The 23,067-nt window shown below is 34.3% G+C and overlaps 2 protein-coding genes across 5 annotated transcripts; one reads left to right on the forward strand and one right to left on the reverse strand.

Moving 5' to 3' along the window:
• Window positions 1-3,973: 3,973 nt before the first annotated feature.
• On the reverse strand, window positions 3,974-5,487 carry LOC122300540 (probable membrane-associated kinase regulator 1). The gene has a single exon (XM_043111277.1). The coding sequence runs from the start codon at window positions 5,384-5,386 to the stop codon at window positions 4,352-4,354; it is 1,035 nt and encodes a 344-aa protein (XP_042967211.1). The 5' UTR covers window positions 5,387-5,487; the 3' UTR covers window positions 3,974-4,351.
• A 7,379-nt stretch (window positions 5,488-12,866) lies between these two features.
• LOC122300541 (cyclin-T1-3-like) lies at window positions 12,867-22,277 on the forward strand. Of its 4 annotated transcripts, XM_043111279.1 has the most exons (8): window positions 12,867-13,073; window positions 13,496-13,577; window positions 13,800-14,391; window positions 14,561-14,642; window positions 15,316-15,450; window positions 15,807-15,982; window positions 21,541-21,686; window positions 21,969-22,277. In XM_043111279.1, exons 3-8 carry the CDS (start codon window positions 13,808-13,810, stop codon window positions 21,998-22,000), a joined length of 1,155 nt encoding a protein of 384 aa, XP_042967213.1. In that variant the 5' UTR covers window positions 12,867-13,073; window positions 13,496-13,577; window positions 13,800-13,807; the 3' UTR covers window positions 22,001-22,277. The 4 variants fall into 4 exon arrangements, with proteins under 4 accessions (XP_042967213.1, XP_042967214.1, XP_042967212.1 ...); XM_043111278.1 differs by lacking the exon at window positions 13,496-13,577 and having other exon boundaries at window positions 12,868-13,073; XM_043111280.1 differs by lacking the exons at window positions 13,496-13,577; window positions 21,541-21,686; window positions 21,969-22,277 and adding an exon at window positions 16,482-19,584.
• Window positions 22,278-23,067: the final 790 nt, after the last annotated feature.

Genomic DNA, 23,067 nt, shown 5'->3' on the forward strand with positions numbered 1-23,067 from the left:
AAGCCAAAACAGTCGGTGCCAACCTTTTTCACAAGTTGGTTGCACGTACGCCTTCTACCGAAAGGAATTACAAGATGCGTTGAAAGGGCCATAGAAACAGTATAATGATAAGCCAAAACTACTTCTCAACACGTCACCTAAAGTGCTTTCGTGGGACAAAAATAAAGACACACCAAAATATGCACATGCTGTGTATATGTCATTGTTTTGCCGTATAAACTATGAACAAACCCACCAAATATTATAATTTGTTTCATAAATATAAAAGAGTAATTAGTAAAATCGAAACGAGAGACATTATCTTGAGTGTTAAGTTAAATTAAGTTGAGCTGAATTCTTTATAAATAATATTAAATTAAGTTGATAAAATAAATTATGTGAAATCTATTTAAAATAAGTTTAAATGTGTTTATTTAATAATATTTATAAGAAATTAAAAAAAATTATAGACCTTATCTATAAAAATATGTTGAATTAAAAAAATCTGAAATCTTACAAATAAAAAAATTTTAAATAAAGATAAATTTAATAATTTTAAAATTAAATATTTAAATATTAAATTTAATTTAAAATTAAATTGAACCCAACAACTATAGGAATGGCAGACGTGTATGGATGGCTCATGGTTGTTGAGCTTCAATGCCTGAATTCACTTCTTCGGTATACATTTTTTCTGGGACCCGCTGAGGGAAAAGAGGTTAGATTCTGAAAAATCTTTCGCGGGATCAATCTGTACGTTGTTTATCTGTTCAAAATATCCACCCTCATCATAATCCGAACAGACAAGGAACTTGGCAGAGAACCCAAACGACAACCCTTAATGAATGGTCCCGATCGGGTTGCGTCACTTTTATCTATTTATTATTGTTATTATTATAATATATACACATTAATAAATATTAAATACAATTCTTGCGGATTTTCATAAAAATTAGACTTAAAAAATTGATTTTTTTAAAATATTTTAAATATAATTAGATTATATAAAAATAAACATATAAATTGAAATAATTTAATGTGTTACGTTAAATTATAAAATTATATTTATTATAAAATAAATTTAACGAATCTCATTAAATAACTTCAATTTATAGATTTTTTTTTCGTATAATTTATTTATATATATAACAGTTCTCTTTTTTTATATCCTAGATTTTCTTTACTTATTTTTACAGAAAATCAGAGAAATTTGGGTAATTTAAAAGTTTATCTAACATTAATATATATATAATTAACCATAAACCTGGCCGGCCGTACACACTTCGAGTGAAGTTCACAATAAACAATAAGACCTTGCCATATTTTTTGAACGTAATTATGTTCGATAATTTTAATAATTTAATACTTTTTAATAAAACAATTAAAACTAAATAAAAAGAACATTACGATAATTGTCATGACTCACGTATCATTTTCCTGTCGCCAATGCTGCTTTTGGACAACAGAGGCTGCGCATTGAAATTCTTTTAGGATATTATCGACAAAGAAAGAAAATAGATTGGAAGAGATAAATTTTCAAAGACACGGCATAATTATTATTAAAAGGAAAAAAATACACGAGGACAACATACGTACTATAAACGGAATCACTCGGGGCCCCGAAGGGCCGAAACCTCCAAACAACTATACACGTACGTACAGCTTGCAAAGGTTCATGTCTAGCTATCACCAATAGTTGACCGATCATTAATGAATAATGTCACAGTTGGAAAATTTTATGAGTTTTTCAAATTTAAAACTTAGAAAATGTCATAAATGGAACCTTCATGGCAACCGTCCTACGTACAATAATACCACCGTCCTGTCCGGTCAGTAAAAGGCGCCGAAGCTTCATTACTCAGGCACATGGATGGTTCCAGCCGCTCCTACGTACTAATCCACGATATATTCGTGGGAGGAATGCGCTGTTCTCAATTAAAAAATTATCTTTTCTATTCTTATTTCATTATATAATTTTTTGAAATTTTTATATAAAACATAATAGATAATTTAATATTTTAAAATCATAATTTAATTTTTTTTAATTTTAAAATAATAATAATATTTTATTCAATTATAAATTTAATCTAAAATCATTTCATTTCATTTCATTGTCTAGAAAGTCCCTAACTGATTCTAATGTGTCGCCTAACTTTTTTTTTGCTAAATGTGTCCACTTGTATAAATTTTATATTTTTTTTTTATCATATTTATAAATATTTTTAAAAAATAAAAAAATATATACCATTGAAAGTTATCTTTTTAACTATTAAATTAAAAAAAATTAAATATATTAACGGTCAAAATAAAAAAGACAATACTAATATTTTCCTTCTCGTAAATCTGGTGAAGTTCTTTTAAAAGAGAGATTATATTCTTACTGTAAAAAATACATAAAAATTACCTTTTTTCTATAATAGAATTTACCATTTTATAAATAATTTGCACAAAACTTATACTACCTATATATGGATATTAGTTCGAACGGGAGGAAATGAGAAACGGAGAAAGATGGATGAACAAGATGGATCCGGCTTGCCTCCAGTTGCAAAGTATAACAGGACATCTCCTGTTATTAGATCTAAGAGCTATTATTACATCTTTTAAACAAAAAAGAGGGTGTTAATGTTAGAGAGGAACATGTTTTATTTATTTTTTATTTGTTAATTTTTGTCAAAATTTTACTACAAATAAATTTTAAAGATTTTGTTTTATTTATTTAATTATTATTTTTATTTATTTAATTATTAAACACACTAATAATAAAAAAATAAAAAATAAATAAAAACCATCTATTTATCAATTAAACATAATAACTAGTATCATATCTTCTATATATAAAAAGTGTGTATGAAACGGAAAATCTTGTTTTAACGGTTTTTCTTGTTTTTTCGTTAAAGTTAACACCGTTTGTTTTAACGGTTTGACACATAAAATGAAGACATAAATGTTGAGAGAGATAACATTCAATGCTGTTATATGATTTATTAATCTCAATAATTATAATACTTAATAGTTTATATAATAATAAGTAATTAAAAATTAGTTATTATATTTTTCTCTTTCTCCTTAACATATACACGTGTATTAGGTGCATAAGACGTGAATTCCTAAATATAATATACGTATATTATACGTTTCATTAACTTAAATAATTGAGTATTTCAAATTTAAAAATCTCATATAATATATAATACAAGTGTGTTTAATCAAAGTGTTTTTTTCCCCATGGTAGTAGGACGTAGCTTCCGCTAAGTCATATTCCATACGTGGGCTTGCTATGATAGGCACATGACAAAGGCTGTGATCCTTGAGCTAATCAAGAAAGAGTATATTCGGCCAACAATTTTAAAATATATTTTATGATTTATATATATTATATATAGAAAATATTATACCACAAATTTTATAAAAAGATTATATTTTAACTTTATGTTGTCCCTGATCGACTCAACCAACAGCAAAATAAGAATTTTAATGTTATCTCTATTGATTGTCTACAGGATGACATAAATTGATGAATTATAATACAAACATCAAACGACACATATTTTGAACTACCGTTTGTGTTCGACTTTTATTAAATTTTTCGCATACATCTTTACTAAAATTATAGATGTTATAAACATGTATTGGATTATATGATATTTTGAACTAATTTTTTTATTTTCTCCAATATGCCTTAAATTATTAAGTGACATCAATAATTTTTATAAAATATATATTATTTTTTACAAATAATCATTTTATAAAATTAGACAAACGTGCTTTGCACGTTACTCTCACCTAATATATTTATATATGTTTTTAATATTTATATACAAATATATAAATAACATAACAATGATCTCTTTAAATTTATTTTTATTAAAATTGTAAGTATATTTTCAACACGATTAGATTTTACTTGTCAAAATATAAAGCTGGCCGTTCAAGTCTCAACAGTAGATGTCCTGTTACAGTGAAACTGAAAGCAAGCCGGACCCCAAGAGGATAATTAAACATGTCGTTATCAAATTAGAATCAAATCCCAGAAAGATTGCAAGTTCCAACGATCACTTAAAACAGACGACAGTCGCAGAGTAGGTATTTCGATGCCATGTTACGAGCAAATCTAACAAATACATTCACATGCAAGCTAGCTGTAGCTAGCTTTTACCTCACGTACTTTGTCTCAGGGGATAGACGAAAAATAAACAAAATAGAAACGGTTTGATACTTTTTTTTTTTTTTTTTTTATCTCGTCTTTTTTGTGTTTGAGATAATCTCATATATAATAGCTACAGACACAGAGTAGCTACAGACACAGAGATGTAAAACACGATCGAGAAACTAATATGTAAAATTTGATCAGTTAATTCATTCTTGGAGTTCAAATCTCATTACCGATCACTGTAGACTTGTTTTGAATCATGGAATTCTTGCAATGGGCAATTGCTCCTTGAATAGCGTTCTGCAACTCCTCCATCGACGACATGTCAGCCTGGTTCATCCCTCCACCCTTGCCCGTTCCCATATACCGGCCGGTTCGACTAAGAACACCCGAGTGACTCGGCGAGGACCGCATCGACGATGGACAGCTTGAAGCGCAGCTTCTCCTTCGTGGGTACCTCAAATTTCCCGAGAACGAGTGAGAAAATCCACCGCCATTTTCTTTCCCCGTGCCTTTGCACGATATTTTCGTGTGTTTCGTAGATCTCTCCGCTTTCTCTGAGAAAGATACAGTGGCAGCAAGCCCTGTAGTCGTAACTCCTCCCATTTTCTGCTGTTGCTGCTGTAACTGTTGTTTTTGGGAGAGTTTTTCATACAACGGCTTCACTTTCTTCAAATACTTCCTAACAACGTCTTTAGCCGTAGCGCTCATTCTTTTAACGGAGGACGCGGATACGTTATCCTGGTCATGGTTCTTCGTTTCTTTTCGGAACACCGACGAAAATCTCGAGAGCGAGAAATACTTGCTCTTCTTGATCTGGTGGTTCAAATGGATTTGATTCTGGAGGATAGGATTATGAAAGCGGTTAAACTCTTCGTCCTCGGTGACCGAGCTGGGCCTGGATGAGTCGCAGTCGACTATCAAGACGGGGTCGCTGTTGAAGGAGGAGTGGGAGTCGTTGGAGCTGCCTGTGGAGTCGCGGGAGGCGGTGGTGGTGGTGTCGGAGGAAGAGGAGGTGCTCGAGGAAGCTAGAAGAAGAGTGCGAACCATGGAGAGGCGGGGAGAGAGGTGGAGAGGCAAGAGCTGGCCTTTGTAGAAGAGCTCGTCGGCTGGGCAGAGATTGGTGGAGGATTTGCGAGGGGATACAGAAATGGTAAACTCGAAGTCCGAGGATGAGGAAGAGGAAGAAAACGAGTGGGATGGTGAGGAAGGGAGGGTGTGGGATTTGGTACTTCTCTCTGTTTTCCTCCCCATGTCTTTCCTGCAGCTACATCATCCGTCTACGGAGAGATCAGAGAGAGAGAGAGAGAGATGAGTTTCATTTGAGAGCGAAGTGGTGAGAGTACTGGCTTAGCTAGAGGGCTGTTTATTATAAGAGAAATGATGTTTGCAGTCGTAGTTATGCAAGCGGCGTATAGTTATTTTAAAAAAAATGAATTAATATAGAATTTACATGAAAAAAAACTAACTTTTTAATCGTAGACTTCACTTTTTTTCAAAATGATTGTGCGATGTTTTTAATTTTACGACTATATGTACCATTGCTCTTATTATAATATTAGTTTGAAGTAATATTACGTACTTTGCAGAATCCCACGCCCATGGGTAGGGAGTGTAGAAGACGTGCCGCCAGTATTGGTGGTGCTTAATGAATTGGATTATGGGCAGGGGCAAGGCAGTGTTTGGTTTCTTTGTACGTTAAAGTCAAAACCTGGTTTTGGGAATTGGAGAATCTGGGATTCTGATGCGGATCACATGGGAGTTTCCCGCCCTGTGATGTATACGCGTGATTCAGGCTTCGGCCGTATGTATTGTGAGGTATACGTGCCTTACACGTGAAAGGTCGGCTTAGATCATGGCTTATATTAATTTTCCAATGCCATATGGATTAAAATCAATCCTCAATCTACGTGGTATCTTTAACTAACCGTGAGATAGTATAGGACTCACTAGTCGTACTCTCTCTTAAAACGCAGGGCATCCATCTCTAGATCTCGTTAATCTTTCTTGTACTATTGGGATATAAATTATTAACATCCCAAACCATTTTATTACACCATATTATTTTAAACAAATATTTTAGCTATAAAAATACTTCATAAAAATAAATCTACAAATTCACATGATTTGATATGACATGTTAGATTGTAAAGCTACTAGAAAGAAAATTTTGTATTCAGCTCAGCCGAGTCGAGCTCAAGCCTTCCACGTCGAAACCCAAGATCCATGGCAAGGCAACCAAAAAAGAGCAGAGAGAAAGGACCAAATAGGCCCAAAAGAATAGAAAATAGCTAACGATCTCCCCACTCACAACACATTAATAAGGGATAGACAAGTCGAGATCTTGTCTCTTGCATGATCGGCTACATTGAATTCAGCTCGGAGTGGACAACCCCGAGATTGGGCTCCTGTAATTGACAGGAGCAGTTGCATTAAATGCGACACCATGCCACCCAAGATAAGGGTGATTATTATAGCAACGAAATGGTACTCTTTTGAAGAATTTGATATAAATAGACAAATGATGACAATAAAAAGGAAGTTACATATTCGATACTCTCTCTCTCTAGCTCTCTCCACTACTCTGTGTTTCCTTTGCTCCATTAAAGATAATGACTTTAGAATTAGAGGTGACACAATCACCATCCAACCACCCTTTCTTTGACCCTCGTAGGCATATGAGCATTTTCATAGCTGATAACTACGAAACATGCTTTAGCGGCTACTTTTATTTTAAAGTAGTTGTTTCGTATCACATCAAATCTTATCTGTTTGTTAGTTTATTTTTGTGAGATTTCTTTATAGTTGTACCGCTTCTCATTATATTAACATTACTTCCGTAATTATCCCTTTGATATGGTTGGAAATTGAGACATCATATTTCAAAACTATTTAATAAAACAAAAAAATTTATACTAATTATCATTTTTGTCTTTTACATATCTCTTTTCTTTTCACTATAAAGTATCGATCCGTTTAGATTCTACGATTATTTTATATGATATGTGTAAAGTGGTAAATAGTTTGTAAATAGTAGTGAATAGTTTATAAACAGTAATAAAGTAGTCCAAAAAATAAGCATCAACTATCGCATCCATCACACTACCACTCAAATTTTGTCAATGCACAATTCAGTATCTATCTGGCATGTGCACCCTTCTATCCAAATTGAAGTGTTGAAGCTTAATTCCAACAATTATCTCACAATAATATGCATGCAAGGCGCATATGGCCGAAAGTAGAGGCAACCATTGGGATCATGGCCTTAGGGGTGACCCTAATCATCTTAGAAGTATGGCATTAAATTAAGGGAGTGCCCCCCTAGTTTGCCTTCCTAACTGTCCTGTCCATATGGCTGGGGAGGGTACTTTTGTTTCATCTTGACAATGTAACCATTTTGTCGTAGTTTATTGACCAACGAAATTAGTTTATAACATTGTTGGGCATGCTGTTTGTAGTAATCAGTGTGACCAATGTACTGAGCTGACCCAATATAAATTTATGCATTGTCTTCAACTTTACAGGTTTATGGATTTGGTCATGCATAGAACAACAACGTTTTAAATTCATTATATGCAGAAATTTATATATATGCTGCCAATGAAACGAACGTTGGATATCGGAGATTTTCCACCCTCGAAATATTGATAATTTCGTCCTATTTTTATCACTTTTAGATTAGAATAGCAACATTGTGACGCCCTCAAATCCCACGTACAGATACGGAAAAATCGAGACGTCGAGATGATGACAACACGGGTCACCACCCTATTACCAAGTGCCAAGTGTGTACATGCAACAAGTGTGCAAGAGAAAACACGCAGCGGATAAACAAAGTCATATAACTAAATACCAGAATTTTTCTATGTTTAATACAAACCTGTTCAAAACATACATAATAAAATATTTTAAGTTACAAATATTGTTTCAAACCAAATTACAAAGCAAAAACTCCAAATCAATACTCCGGCGGAGCCGCCTCCTCGGGCTCAGCCTCCTACTCTTCCTCGATTTCTGCATCAAAATCTACGGTACCAAAATGGTGCCGCAGGTAAGTAAGATCCAAACGCCATTAGATAAAAACATATTAAAACTCAAATAATATGTATGAAAGAATACAAATGCACATAACTCATAAAATCACATTTTTTCAAATACGCCAAAGATCTCATTTGGTCCAAAAACATGTCCTTTAAACCAGTCATTGCCATTATCCCAGATAATGACCAAAACCAATAAACTACCATTTTTTTCCAGAAAATGGATCACATAACCTCAATCATAACTCGCAATTTTCCCAGAAAATGGCCCGTAACCAATAACCAAAAACCCGATCCAATTATTGCATGCACCATGATCTCCCTTAGAGATCATCCGCACACTCTGGCTCTTGTACCACACCGCAGGTAACGACTACGTGTGTGATACCTAAACGAGCGATGCCCAGTACTCACGCCCAGCGCGTACCTGGACCAGGCCATCCTTTAGTCCCCGCCACTCTAGGGACCACGGAGTTGACATAATAGCGTTACCATATCGTGCGATCCGGTCGTTGCCCAGCGACAACTCAGGGGATGTCACTCAGTATTATCCACTCCTGAATGACCAGAGGAGCTCCACCGAGATAATACCTCATCCCGGCTTGGGGTCGTGATACACACGTACCCGAAAATCCATTTACACAAAAAAGCCAGTTTTTCTCAATTTAATAAAAGCACATGAATGCGTTATGTAATGCACGTCTCAAGATACAAATTATCCAACCAATCACAAAAATAACAAAACCAAGCAACTCCGTCCTCAATCCATCCGACCCTCGAACTCCTCGGACTCAATCCGGAATCAACCAACCAGTTAAATAATTTATTATAAGAGAAAAAATATATTTAAATCTAAAATAGAGTTTGGAAAATACTTACAGTGCTATAAGGTATTTTTCGAAGGATCACGACGTTGCAAATGGCGGAGAAAAAGCAACGTAATAGTGTATTTTATACTGTGGCCGTGGGTTGTAAAATACCCACTTTCGAACGGGGAAAAACCAAGACACGGAAAATGGCCTAGAGATATTTATGAAACTAATAGAAGTGAGTTTTGGCCGTGGGTAGCGGTGGAAGTGCAAAAAGGGGCAGATCGGAGTTGATCTTGTGGGAGCTGTTTCGGCAACAGATCGTGGCCGGAAATGGGTGGATTAGGACGACAAAAGGTAGGGGATGAAGTGGTAAAGAGGTGGTGGCCGGAAGTGGAGCGACGACGTCGGAAATGACCCAAAGTCGTACGGTTTAGATGAGCTGTAGGGGTTAACGGCGGCATGGATGAGGCTAGTTTTTGGTGGGGTGATGTGCCGGTCGGAGGGGAGTCGAACGATGGGGGCCGTGTCGACCATGTCGGCCGACGGCGGTAGGTCTGGGTGGGAGAGCTGGACGGCGACGGAAGAGGGAGAGAGAGAAAGGGCAGGTCGCGCGGGGAGGAAGGAAAAAGAAGAAGAAGAAAAGAAAGAAAAAAGAAAAGAATAAAAGGAAAAAGAAAAAAGAAAAAAGGAAAAAGGGAAAAAAAAATAGAAAAGAAAAGATGGAGAAAGAAAATGAGATCCAGCCCTCATCTCTGGAGTCTAAAAACTGATCCGACGAAAACGATTTTAAAAACTATAAAACAACTAAAATAAATTAAACACCACATCAAACTAAAATAAAACCAACTAAAATATAATAATTTAAAATAAAAGAGCTAATATATTAATTAAATTAAAAACTCATTCAGTAAAAATATATGTAAAAATGAGGTATCACAAACATCTACAATGATCAGGTCTTATTTTTCCTTAAAATAGTTTAATGACTAATGAAACAGCATAAGCGGTCTTGCAAAGGTATCAAAATTCAAAAACCAGAAAGAATACAAGAAGACGAATTTCTATTCTAAATTGAATTCAGTCAAGAGGATTGCAGGGGGATCTTGGGAAGGAATAAAGGTATGAAAAATGATAACTTTGTTACTAAATTATCCTTGTTCATGTTTGACCATTAAGCTTTGGTATGCGAAAATGTGATATGATTATTTATTTTATTATTTTTTATTTTTATTTTTTTATGATTATTGAGTTGTCAATTGCAGGTTTCTTGGTCCATATGAGCCATGATCCCTTGCATGTCAAATCACGTATACAATATAGTGTTTGGATCTTTTGACTCGTAACCATTGAAAGTTTGATCCATTTACGTATACCCGTATATATGTTATTGAAAACAAAACTACTGCGTATAGAGTTAGTTTGGAATGAGAAATATTTTCAACTCATATTATTTTATTATTATAATTTTTTTAAATTTTTATTTAAAATATAATAAATAATTTAATTTTTTCAAATCTAAAAATAATAATAATATTTTATTCGACTTTCAAGTTTTATTTAAAACCATATCATCTCGTCTTACTATCTAAATAATCTTTTAATCAAAACCATGTCATCCATTGTACATTTGACTCTCTTTTTTTTTTTTTTTTTTCTAAATGTATAGCTTGACCTTATTTTATTTGGAACTTTTACCTCCTCTCAAAAAGATTATTGGTTCCATCCTTTTAAATATATATATGAGTAATTATATTTAATCCATCCAAAATATTGCCCATTTTGTGCCATCATCTTCAGTTTATAGAAAATGTCACTTGACATACAAAATAGTAGAGCTAGCCTCACATCTCTAGATCTGTGTAAGAGTTCTTATATATATATATATATATATCTACAGCCTATCCAACCCGAAGATAAATTTATGTATTTCCATTCTATCTCGGGGTGAATATGATTGAATAAAGCCAAAGGATTGTATTTTCTGAAGATGAAAGAAGGAAAAATCCAAAATATATATTAAAATATGCTGTAATATCAAACTGAACAAACAGAGGGACAATATTCTATCTTTGAGAACGAGTCTTGAGTCTTCCCCATCTTATAATTCCATAATAGATTATTTGAAATTGACTAGGAGATCTTATTTGTATGTTATTTTTTATTGATGATGTTGGGAAATCCTGACAAATGGTCACTAGATGCCATGAGGGTCTTATTCTAGCAATATTCGTTTAATTTCTATTCATATAGCTACGATGAGTCTGTGATAGCATATGGCGTATGCATAGTAGGAAGGTGTTCCATCTATTTAAATATCTTTTTTTTATAAGCGTGGGGGGAGATTCGAATCCAAAATTTTCATTTGAAAGTCACATTTTACAAACTTTTTATTCTTTAATAAATCTTCTCGTTTGTAATATTCAAATTTATTTTTAATGGAGTGTAATGATTTCATTGGTTGTTTGAAAATAAATTGTAAAATAACTGTAAAAAAGTTATAGGTGTATTGTTACTTTTTTTTTTTTATATAGTTTTTTACAAGATTGATTTAAAGAATATTAAAATTTGTCACTTCAGCAAAATGAGATAATAGTTGGATATATAATAATATACTTTCGTTCAATCTCTCTAAAATAAGATATTTTTTAGATTTTGTGTACATGCAATCAATGAGTATTTTTTACTCTTCTTATAAATATTTCGAGCACCATAATATTTTATTATAGTCTGTGTAAATATTTTGAGATAATACTAAATATGTAATAAATATTATATAATTTATTTTATATACATCTCTTCTATTTGAGCTTAAATCAGAGCTTATAATGAAAGTGATTGAGCAGCAAGCTATTTGTTGGGCTTGGTCGAGGTCCGCGCCGATGGCTTGGCTAGGGGGCATGAGCTCGCGGTTCTCGTGGGTGGAAGTTGGCTGGTAACCTCTCCGCTCCAAATTCCGAACGGACCAAAACCTTGTCGTACGTTAATGTGCGGCGTTCTGCACAATTACATGTGTTCGAATAATGAGTCTAGATAAAAATTAAAAATAGACTTCATCACTTTCATGATATAAAATATGTTCTAAAACTATTAAAAATATTTAATAAATATGTAATATTATATACAGTCGTAGAGTGCATAAGAACCGTACAGTCGTTTCAAAGCTTTTACTTGTAGCACTATGATATCCCGATCTGTTGCTTGCCAGACTTCGAAGACCAATACGCGTCCTATTATTGGACTCCTTAGCTACCGATCTATCGGAAGGCAGGAGAAAACTACCAACTAAAGTGACGTGTGATGCTCACGTGCAATTGTTTGTGTGTGTGAAACCCAAGCGTGGTCGTGACTGGGTGAGACCCCTGCTACCATCCGCGGCTCCATTTGGTCCAACGACCTTAGTTCTTTCTAAACCGGCTACATTTTCTATGCATAGGATGGTGCGTGTACCTCACGTGCCATCACTATCGATGGCGGTGTTTTGCAGATCTATCGACACATCTTCTAGTTATTACAATCATATATTTCTGTTTTTCTTAATTAAGGATTAAGATAAAGTGGTCGTGAGAATCACCTTCAGTCGGATCGGATCAACAAAAAAAGCACGCCTTTTTCAACTATGGCTTTAAGTCGAAGTTTAATAGTCTTTTATTAGACTATTTTAGAATCGCTTTAAACTGCATTTCTTTATTGAGATTGAATGAGAGCCAAGTTTTTTACTTTGAAATTTGCTTTTTAATTTTTTTATATTACTTTTATTTGTTTTAAAATGACTGTTGGAGGCTCCATCCCTATGAAATTTTATATCTTGTAAATGTATAGTTTCGTATATAATATCGCTTGCTTGGGAAAAAAAGAAAAATATATATATATATCCAAAGTATATTTATGGCAATAAAATCTCACACCATTTTCATCCCTCACTTTCCTGTAAAAGTTTCACTATTTATTATATCCACGCTTCGGTTTTCTCCTCATCTGGATCCCTATTCTTTTCAACTAAACCCTAATTTCATCGAGACTCTGATCTTGATCTCGCCCCTACCTGATCTAAAATCAAGCAACTTTCAGATCACTTTTCCTGCTAGCCAGGTAAATATTGCTATTTTCCTCTTCGTTTTTTCCAATAGTGGCTGTTCTTCGTTTCTAGGGGATTGATTTGATTTGTTTCTTTTTAAGATGTTCTCTGTTCGGTTAGACACGTTTCATTTTTTATTTATTTATTAAGTTTTAAAACTTAGCAATCTTTTCTTTCTATGGGATAGGTATCGTTTATGGTATGTTTTTGTTACTATTATCTTGATTGTTATTGATGAGAATGTTAGGTTTATCTATTATTGGTGACAGGGCACTCGAGTTTTCAGGGTCCAGGTTAATTCGTTTTTTAGTGTGAAGATGTACGTATGCATGTATATGTGTAATAATATGTTTATAGTTCTTTGTAAATACCACTGGTTTGCCTCATATGTTCTTAATACGACATATGCATATTTTTTCTTTTTTCTTTTTCACAGGAAATGGATAGAGTTAACCGGAATTTAATGTAGAGCCGGAAAGATAACCAGAAATTGTCAGAAAATTACTTTTGTCACTATGGTATACAATTGAGCTTTATAAATTTGTAAATCTAAGAAATGTAGGATGTACTTTCTGAGAATAAGAAGAGCACAATAAGAACATAAATGTAACAAAAATGTGAAGATTTTAACTATAGCTTGTCATTTGTTGCACTTTAGTTTGTAACTGTTGACTTGCTGAAGCAAAATATAACCGCGTTTGATTTTTCTTACGTTGTGTATTTTTTTTGTCACGTATCAGGAACAGAAATGTCTTTTCCGCGTAATTTCCCCTCACATGGAGGCACTACCAATGATGACTATCGGTCCTCCTTCCATAGGAACAACTTTGGCAACAACAACAGGAACAGAACCAGGAACTATTATAACAACAGAAATTATAGCAATATCAGTGACTTCTCTGGGAAAATTTGGCAGCATAATGACAATTTCAGCCATGCTAAGCCTGATAATTTCAGCCATGCTAAGCCTGATAATTTCAGTCATGCTAATCCTATTGGTGTAGGATTGCCATCTTTGAAAAGGAGAAAACTCTCAGCTTGTACTTGGGGAGGCAGTGGGAGACAGTATGTGCCACCTGCGGCATATAACTTGGCCCCTCCAACCTGCAATTATGCAGTCTCTCTGACAAGATCCCATGCAGGGGCCTCTATGTCCAGTAGCTGTAAACGTGACTGCTCACAATTGGAAGATGATGAACCTGTCTTCATGTCAAGGGATGAGATTGAGAGGTACTCCCCATCAAGAAAAGATGGTATTGATGCTCTTCGTGAAGCTCATTTGCGGTACTCATACTGCACTTTCCTTCATAATCTTGGACTGCGACTCGAGCTGTAAGCTCTTCTTTCCAAATTTGGTTAAAATTATGATGTTCCCTTTCTCATTTATGTCATATGAACATTGTGTATTTAGTCTCAAATTAGGTTATAAAAGCCAGAAATTGTTTTATATTATTTTTGATGTGGAAGTTTGATTTAATTTTATGTGACATCCATCTTTCAGGCCCCAAACCACTATTGGTACTGCTACGGTTCTGTGCCACCGGTTTTTTTCTCGACAATCACATGCTTCTTATGATAGATTTGTAAGTTCTTGTTATGAGTAAAATTACAGTGCATCTTTTCAAGCTTTGTGAATTTGATGACCAATAACTCAATAAGATCTTGGTAGGAAACTTGTTCTACTTTTGTGATCTGTAGCTGCTGCTAAGATACCAATTTGATGAGTTTCCGGGTTAGGATCACATGAAAGAGTTTTGAAAATTAGGAGGTTCTCCTTTGATTAGTTTGGATGTGGATTTTTCTAACTGATCGAAATTGAGTGGGTTCCTTCACCTTGGAATCAGTAGAGAGCATTGACCGAGGGACGGAACTGATTAGTAGTACATGAACGTACTACTCTTCATAAATCAATAGGATCCTCCTGTTAAATTGTCCTTCCAATGTCAGAAATTATAATTTCTTGGAATCTGTGTTCTTTTTTTTTTTTTTTGTGGAAATTTTTCTTCAGTTGAAATAGCACATATGATCTTGATCTGAGTTCTTGGTCATCCATATGTGATTTTTTTTTTCTAAGTGGTTATTCATAATAGATTGAACATGTCATGTCAGTCCCTACTTCTTATCTGGAGAGGGGAGTAGATGTCTTATCGTCCCTTGCCCGAGTCATTTACTGCTATACAATGACATTTTCTTTCAAGTGTGATCTATTAATCTCATGGAAAATTAAGTATTGATTCTGGTCTGGCTATGCTGCAGTTGATTGCTACTGCTGCTCTTTTTCTTGCTGCAAAGTCTGAGGAGACTCCATGCCCTTTGAACAATGTGCTGAGAGTATCTTGTGAAATTACCCATAAGCAGGATTTTTCTTTCTTGTCCTATCTGCTTCCTGCTGTAAGTATATTCATTGAGGAAAAAACTCGTTAGCATTTTAAGTGTGAATTCAAAGGACCGATATGTCTCTGTTTTAGCTTAACAGTATATTACATTGAAAGTGGTTTCCGATTGCTCAGGAAGTCTTAAATTTTGTTAGGCACCCCATTGTAGGTGTTTGACACTCCTTATTTTAAAATGAGTGTAGTTTGTATAGTACATTTAGTTTCAAAGTTAATGCATTATGTTTAAAGAATATCAATTCCTACAACTGCATGTTTATTGTATTCCTTAATGTGCTTTTAAAACAGATTTTTGTTATTAAAAATATTCTGCAACGTTTACTTATGTCAACATGATATGTACTGTGTAAACAGGACTGGTTTGAGCTGTATCGGGAACGAGTGATTGAGGCTGAGAATATGATACTGACTACTCTAAATTTTGAGCTAAATGTGCAACATCCATATGCTCCACTTACATCCGTTCTTAACAAACTAGGTCTTTCGCAAACTGTTTTGGTCAATCTGGCATTAAACTTGGTCAGTGAAGGGTAAGTTTATTACTTCCAATGTTTTTCATTTTCTTTAATTGCATGTTGTATTTTCTACTGGTGCAATATATTTTGCATTGGCTGTTTCTCAAGTTTGGTACACCTTATTAACTCATGTAGAACTTCACTTGAAGATTTGGCACCTTCAACCTGTTTATCTTAGTCTGGCAATGATCTGACCTTGTATCTTTTGTTTGTGGTTTGGGCCTTCACATTATGGCAATTCTGTACCCTTGCAACACAGTTTAGCTGAAAAAATAGTGTAGGAAACAGAATTTTGACCGTGGGTCCTAGAAGAAGCTCAGCCATGTTGCAGACTTTTTGAGGTTCTGGTGGTTGTTCTGGCTGACAAGATGGCTACACCGGTTTTCTTCCCTTTCTTGGGACGGTTCAAAATTGAGTTTTTTTTTTTTTTTTGTGTCAATAATTTCTTTGAGCAACTACTCTGTAGTTATTCTGGTATGGGATATTGATACTTTTGACATGCATATAATTGCAGGATCTGCACAAGATTAGCGTGCTCGCATGTATGATTTTCTTAGCTGGCCGGTTGACATGCTGTTCATGGAAAGTTTTGTTTTACATCTGAAGTTGAACTGCTGATGGGTGTTGATGACTTCCATCACGAAAACACCCCATGAACTTGGTCATTGGCTATTAAAGATAGCCACAGGACCTCCAAAGTCAGTTTGCTGTACTACTTTAAATTGTTTTAGTCCTCCCAAACTTCCTTTGAATCTGTTTGGAATGGGTCCTCTAGACTTACACAAACTTATGATTTGTGAGATATGGCAAGTTGCACTTGCTGTCAATTTGCTGACCTGGGGGTCAACCATTGACTAGGCAAGGATTTGCTTACCTTTTTGGAGAGTATTCTTTTTCTTTGTTGCCTATGAGTGTTCTTACCAGCTGGGTGAGAGTATTTTCAGTTAGCTAGGGGATTTTTGGGTTTAGCAGACAAGTTACCAAGTTGTTTTTGTCTGCTGTGAAAGTTTGAAACATTGATTTAAGTTTGCCTTTTTTCTCCAACTAGTTTTGATTTTTTTTTAAAAACTCATCTCATGCATTATTTTTAACCCCTATCATTTTGTACCGTAAATGATCTTCTCTAAAAATAAATGAACATAAATTTGATTTTAGTTTCATCCAAGTATTATCAAGTGAAAACCTGCTATGGTTTCGGTTCAAGTAGAAGTCTTACATCTGATGTATTTTTTCACCTGGTTGTTTGGTGTTCTGAGCTGACTTGTTTCCTATTGTTTTAAGTACTCTTGCTGATGAAAAAAGTGGCAGACACCAGAATATGCTTTAGTACCACTCACTTAGGATGGATAGGTGCTTACCAATTAAAAAAAAAAAAAACTTGGTATGTATAGGTACTGAAAGGATTAGCCAATGCAATAGGCATGAAAAGGGAAATTGGAATGAAAACTGCTTAAAATAATTGAATTTGATGTGTGGCAAGCCTTACCTTCTTCTGTATTTATTACATTAATAATTTTTTTTTAGTTCGTGTAATATCATAGATTGAGTATTGGAAGGTGGTAAATGAGCTTTCACATTGCTTGGATTGGAGAAGTTCTTGCTATATATAATGATTCCAATGGGCTTCAATCTCTTCTCTCCTTTTTGTTTTTCTTCTTCCTTCTTTTTTCTTCTTTTGTTCTTCTCCCAAGCCACATCTGTATGAACGAAAGAAGAAGAGGAGGAAGAAGAAAATAAGAAAAATGAAAAAGATTGGAGCGGCGACTGAAAGAAGAAGAAAACAAGAAGAAAAGAGGGAAAAAAAAAAAAAGAATGAAAGAAAAGAAAGAAGAAAAGAAGCGAGTGAAAGAAAAGAAGAAGAAAAGAAGGCACTAGAAAGTGTGGGGGGTGGCAGTAAGCGATTAGGGTTTAGAACAAGGACAATGCTAGGGTGACTACCAAATGTGCACACTAGTATAAATGGGTTTTTTTAATTTTTCTTTAAGCATTTTTTAAAATCATTAACCATTAAGAAAAAAAAAATCACTAATAGTCACTTCCTTAATCATTGAGAATTTTTTTAAAATAAAAGAAAAATAAAAATATATGAGTGGGCATATTTGGTAGTCATACTATCATATTCCTTGGAACAAATATGTATAAATATGTAGGGTTATATGGGCGAGCGGGTGGGTTTTTAACCTGCCAGCCACCCGTCTGTTTTAAGTAATGTTATGAATCTGTTCACCCGAGGGCGGGCGGAAAATCTGCCTTTACACCTATGGGTGGGTGGACTGTGGGACGCACCCGATGTTTAGCCCGAACTATATCTAAAGAACATGTTACATACACTCAATGTCCATGATTATATATGATATCTTAATGCTAAAATATCAATGAAAAATATGTAAGATATTAGATAATACCAATCATCTCATGTTGCTAAACTATACTTTTCTAATTCTCAGAAATTTTATGATAAATTTGTATCATTATTGTCATATTTTTATTTGATAATGTTGTTATTCTATTACTGCTGCCTTTTTTGTGGCTATTTTACTTTATGGGGAATCATTTTTTATAAATGACTCGATAAGTTTTTGAAGTTGTCAATATTGGAAATTAAATAAATAATGCTGTTTTTGGATATATTGCTAACATTATTATTAATGTGCTCTTGATGTTTTGGACTCGCAAAAACATATGTTTTTTTAATATATTTTTAAGTGTTATAACGATTTCAATTATTGACACTGTAACCCCTAGGATTGGCTCAAGTGGTAAAGGCCTTGGTCTTGGTGCTATGCTCCCTTTAGGTCTAAGGCTCAAATCTTCTTGGGTGCAAACGATTTCTAGGGGACATCGGACTAGGGGAGCTTCCCCTTGAATTATCCAAGGTGCACTTGCGGGAAGCTGTTGAGGGCCTGTGCACCTCTGGGATTAGTCGGGACTTTCTTCTTGAACATCCGGTGCCAATAAAAGAAGGAAAAAAAAAAAACATAATTGATACTGTTATTATTGTTGTTATTATTGCTATTTTATGCTATTACTGTTGTTATTACTATTATAATTATGACTATTAGTACAAAATAATTGAGGAAAATTACACTGTCCATTCTCTGACTAACATACATTTTACAATGTGCATCCAAAAGTGTCAAAATAGATACATTAACTAAAAGTTAGAATGTGCATCCTTGATTTCTCTCTGACCATAAGATCGATTCTCGTAACCTAAATTTCATCACTTTTAATGGTTGGACAAGGATGATATTTGACAGTGAGTGGTAGTTTTTTTGATAGTCTGTAGTAGTTGAAGATGCAGTTTGCCAATTTTAGCAGTTTAGGGTGCACGTTACAATGGTGTATTGGTTATAGAGGGTGGAAAGTGTTTTTTACTACTGCTGCTACTGAAATTATTTAATAGTACATTACTACCACAATGTCACCTCCTCCTCCTTTCTTAAAATTTCATATATGTGAAGGCTTACGATTTGAAGAAGTTGAATGTCCTGATATTTAATCATCCATACGTTTTTCAAACTGAGACACAATATGTTTAGGCTTTACTATAATATGTCAAGGGATTCTCATTCTGACGCCCCCCTTGGGGGGGGGGGGGGGGGGGAGTTTATCATCTCTCCAAAAACCATTTAAGTTGTTTAGTCAGTGTTGTAACTTCAAAATGTTTACCAATTTTCCCTCAACACCCCCCCGGGTGGCCAACCCAGGAGCCGAAAAGGGAAAAGAAATCAGCGAAGAACTTCTTTTAATTTTGTCCCTGGTCACATGAAGTTGCGTTTCAAAATGTTGATAAAATTTTCCTCAATTTTCCACTCATTTCGTCCGTCCAAATTCTTCTTTTGATTTCATTGTTTGCAGATGTATTATCTTTTGATTCTGTTGCGTCTTTATCGGTGCAGTTTAGTTTTTGCATTGACATTCCCAAAAAAAAAAAAAAGACCGATGAAGAAACCTTTCTACTTTTCAAGTTGGTGTTAAAATTTTTAGAGAAGATCTGCTCCCAGAGTCTTCCAGAAGGTAACTTTTGTACATGCCTTTTTTTGCCTTGTCTCTCTCCACATGCGCAACAAAAGCCTTGTACCGTCTTCAAAATCAACTATAATTGAGAACCATGGTTCTCAAGAACAGGTTCTGCTTGGTAAGTGAGATGAAAATTTTGAGTTTAAGATAAAATATTAAAATATTATATTTTAATATTATTATTGTTTTGGGATTTGAAAAAGTTAAGAAAAAGTTAAATTATTTATTATATTTTGTATGGGGATTTGGGAAAGTTGTAATGATGAGATGAGAATTTTGAGTTTGAGATGAAAATTTTTGTTTACCAAACCGAACCTTAATTTTCTCCCTAGTCACATGTAAGTTGTGTTTCCTCAATTTCCCCTCGTTTCAGTCTGTCCAGATTCTTCTACCGATTTCATTGTGTATACACATGCATTATCTGTTGATTCTGTTGGGTCTTTACCATTGCAGCTTATTTTTTGCATTGACATTTTTAAAGTTAGTGCTGAGGTTTAATTTGCGGAGGTTTCCAACATGGTGGCAGATTTGCATATATTCTATCTTTTGAAATACAAAGAAAAAGAAATACTAACAACCCCCGCACCCCAGAAAAAGGAAAAGAGAAAAAAAGAGTTAATATGAAGATACCTTACTACTTTTAAGTTGGTATCTAAACTTTTAGAGAAGACCCCCTCACACAGTCTTCCTGAAGGTAACTCTTGAACATTCCTTATCTTTGTCCTTATCTCTCCTCACATGTTGCAAACACCCTTGTAACCGTCTACAAAAACAACTACAGTTGAGAACCATGCTGTTGCATTTACCACAGCAATCTTTTGTTCTTTTTCTAAAAGGTCATCAACAGGCCTTGCTAGACATCTATTATTTTTACAGATTGCTTCAATATATTTGTTTGTTAAATAAAAAAGATACATAAAGCTTGTGCCTAATGTTTTATTCAATTTGATATAAATGATGCTTCTTTTGTTATATTACGCCTGCAATACTCCCTCCAATAGAAGATTTTGGGTGGTATTCTATAGTTGTTAAATGTGTGCTCTATTAGCATGAAAGCATGCGTGTCAACCAGCCCGCCCAGAAGCAGAGGATGTTGGTATTTGCTTTCTTGTTTGAATTGCATGTCCCTGGAATTAAAAGCCCGCAGCAGAATTTTTCCTGGGAGTTTGTTGTGTTCACTATATGAGTACAACTTGTTTGTTTTAGTTTTGGTACTCTTATCATCAGTCCTGCAGGGATTCTTGGATACTATTCTACCTGAGTTGCTGCATTTTTAGTTGGTAAGGAAAATACCTTTGACTTGAAACTAATGGCTGATTAAGTTGTCTTATTTTTTTAGCTTTTTCAATAGATAACTGTTATATATTTGTAACTGATATAATTTTGGCAATGTGGAAATGTATGTTTCATTGTACGAGGAAATGAATGTTCTTTTGTGTTGACTCAGATGGTTGGTTTGACTATTCATGTCTCTCTTCATGTTCTGATTTATGGTGGTTGTGCTGCTGCTTTTCTATCAACTTCTAAGGTTGAACGATTTTTTTTTGTAGGCTTAGAAGCTCGTTGTGGCTTCAATTCAAACCTCATCATATTGCTGCTGGAGCAGTCTACCTTGCTGCTAAGTTTTTGAATTTAGATCTTGCTTCTCATGAAAATATCTGGCTGGAGTTCAAAGCAACGCCATCAATTATTCAAGGTATTACTATTCTAGTAATTGTTTTCATACTTGTGTTTGATGTTTTCTCTCATGGACATGGGGTTGGGCGACCTTCTACCATCCTATCTACCAAACTAAGATTACCATGGCCTGCATTTAATCTCCATGAACTTGACTGCTTGCTAGCATTCCACTTTCTACAGTCTCTTTCCGTCTCTGACGGATACTGAAGTTAATCGGCACATTAAATATATGTGACAACATTAAAAGCTAATTTGGATGAAAACTTTTAGTTAGCGTTATCATGCTTGCGTGCTGCAGATGTGTCGCAGCAGTTGATGGAGCTCTTCTGAGAAGGCTAGCAGAAAACATGTTGCAGGCTGCATGTGAAGGGTGCTCTCCAGGTTTTGTAGGTAAATATTCTTGTAATTTGGGTCATTTGAGTCGTGAAATGATGATGATAACAGTCATTAGTATAGTTTAGGTTTTAGTGCAAGAGATTGACAGAAAAACAAAGAGCTGTATGCAAAATTAGAGATGAACAATGTGTTTGAGGGACTGGTTCTAATACTACTACACATAATTCAAATGAGTTCAAAAAATAAAGATTCATCTTAAGTATTCTAGAAAGGGATGCTACTCATAATTTTACACCACACATTTTATATATTTTAATATTATTTTTATTTTATTTTATTTTTGTTGAACTAAATGAGTTGTTTTACTTATCATCCATACATTATATATTTGTTATAAGAAAAATGAAAAAAAAAATTAAAATAGGTGTGGTGTGTGAGAATGATAAGTAGAATTATTCTTCCCAAAAATATATGAATCCAAAAATAAATAAATAAATGACGATTGTGTCACGGATCTGCAAGGACTCATTGTTAAGAGGCCCAACGTGCGTGACCTGCGATCTTGCCACTTGCTGGTTGTGTTGTTGAACACATAAACCGGGTTTGATTTTAGAGGTGGTGCCAAAAGAGCCTTTCCTACAGAATTTGTATAAACCAGGGCCGATTTGGTTTGTGTAATACTTTCCTGTAAAAATTTTATCATCTTTCACCCAAAAATCTTCCTAACCCCAAAGAAAGAAGACAGCAAATGAGATCCTGGTGTAAGGTTTCTTTGCTGTTTTCCATGGATTCCCGGTCGGTTAAGGTAACTTTGCGAAGTAGGTGAACCAATTTTGCATGACCATGTCTCTTTTGGATAGTTTTACGGTTTTACTTCATCTCATCATGATTAAAATTTGTTTTCAACCTTTTCAAATCTTAAAATAATAATTATATTAAAAAATAATATTTTAACAATATTTTATTTACTTTTAATTTTTAATTAAAAGTATCTCATCTCATCTTAATATTCAAACGAAATTTAATTGTTTCCTTCAACCATCTTCTAAAATGACGTCAAA

Source organism: Carya illinoinensis, chromosome 2 (genome assembly GCF_018687715.1).
Source record: "Carya illinoinensis cultivar Pawnee chromosome 2, C.illinoinensisPawnee_v1, whole genome shotgun sequence".
Classification (NCBI taxonomy): domain Eukaryota; kingdom Viridiplantae; phylum Streptophyta; class Magnoliopsida; order Fagales; family Juglandaceae; genus Carya; species Carya illinoinensis.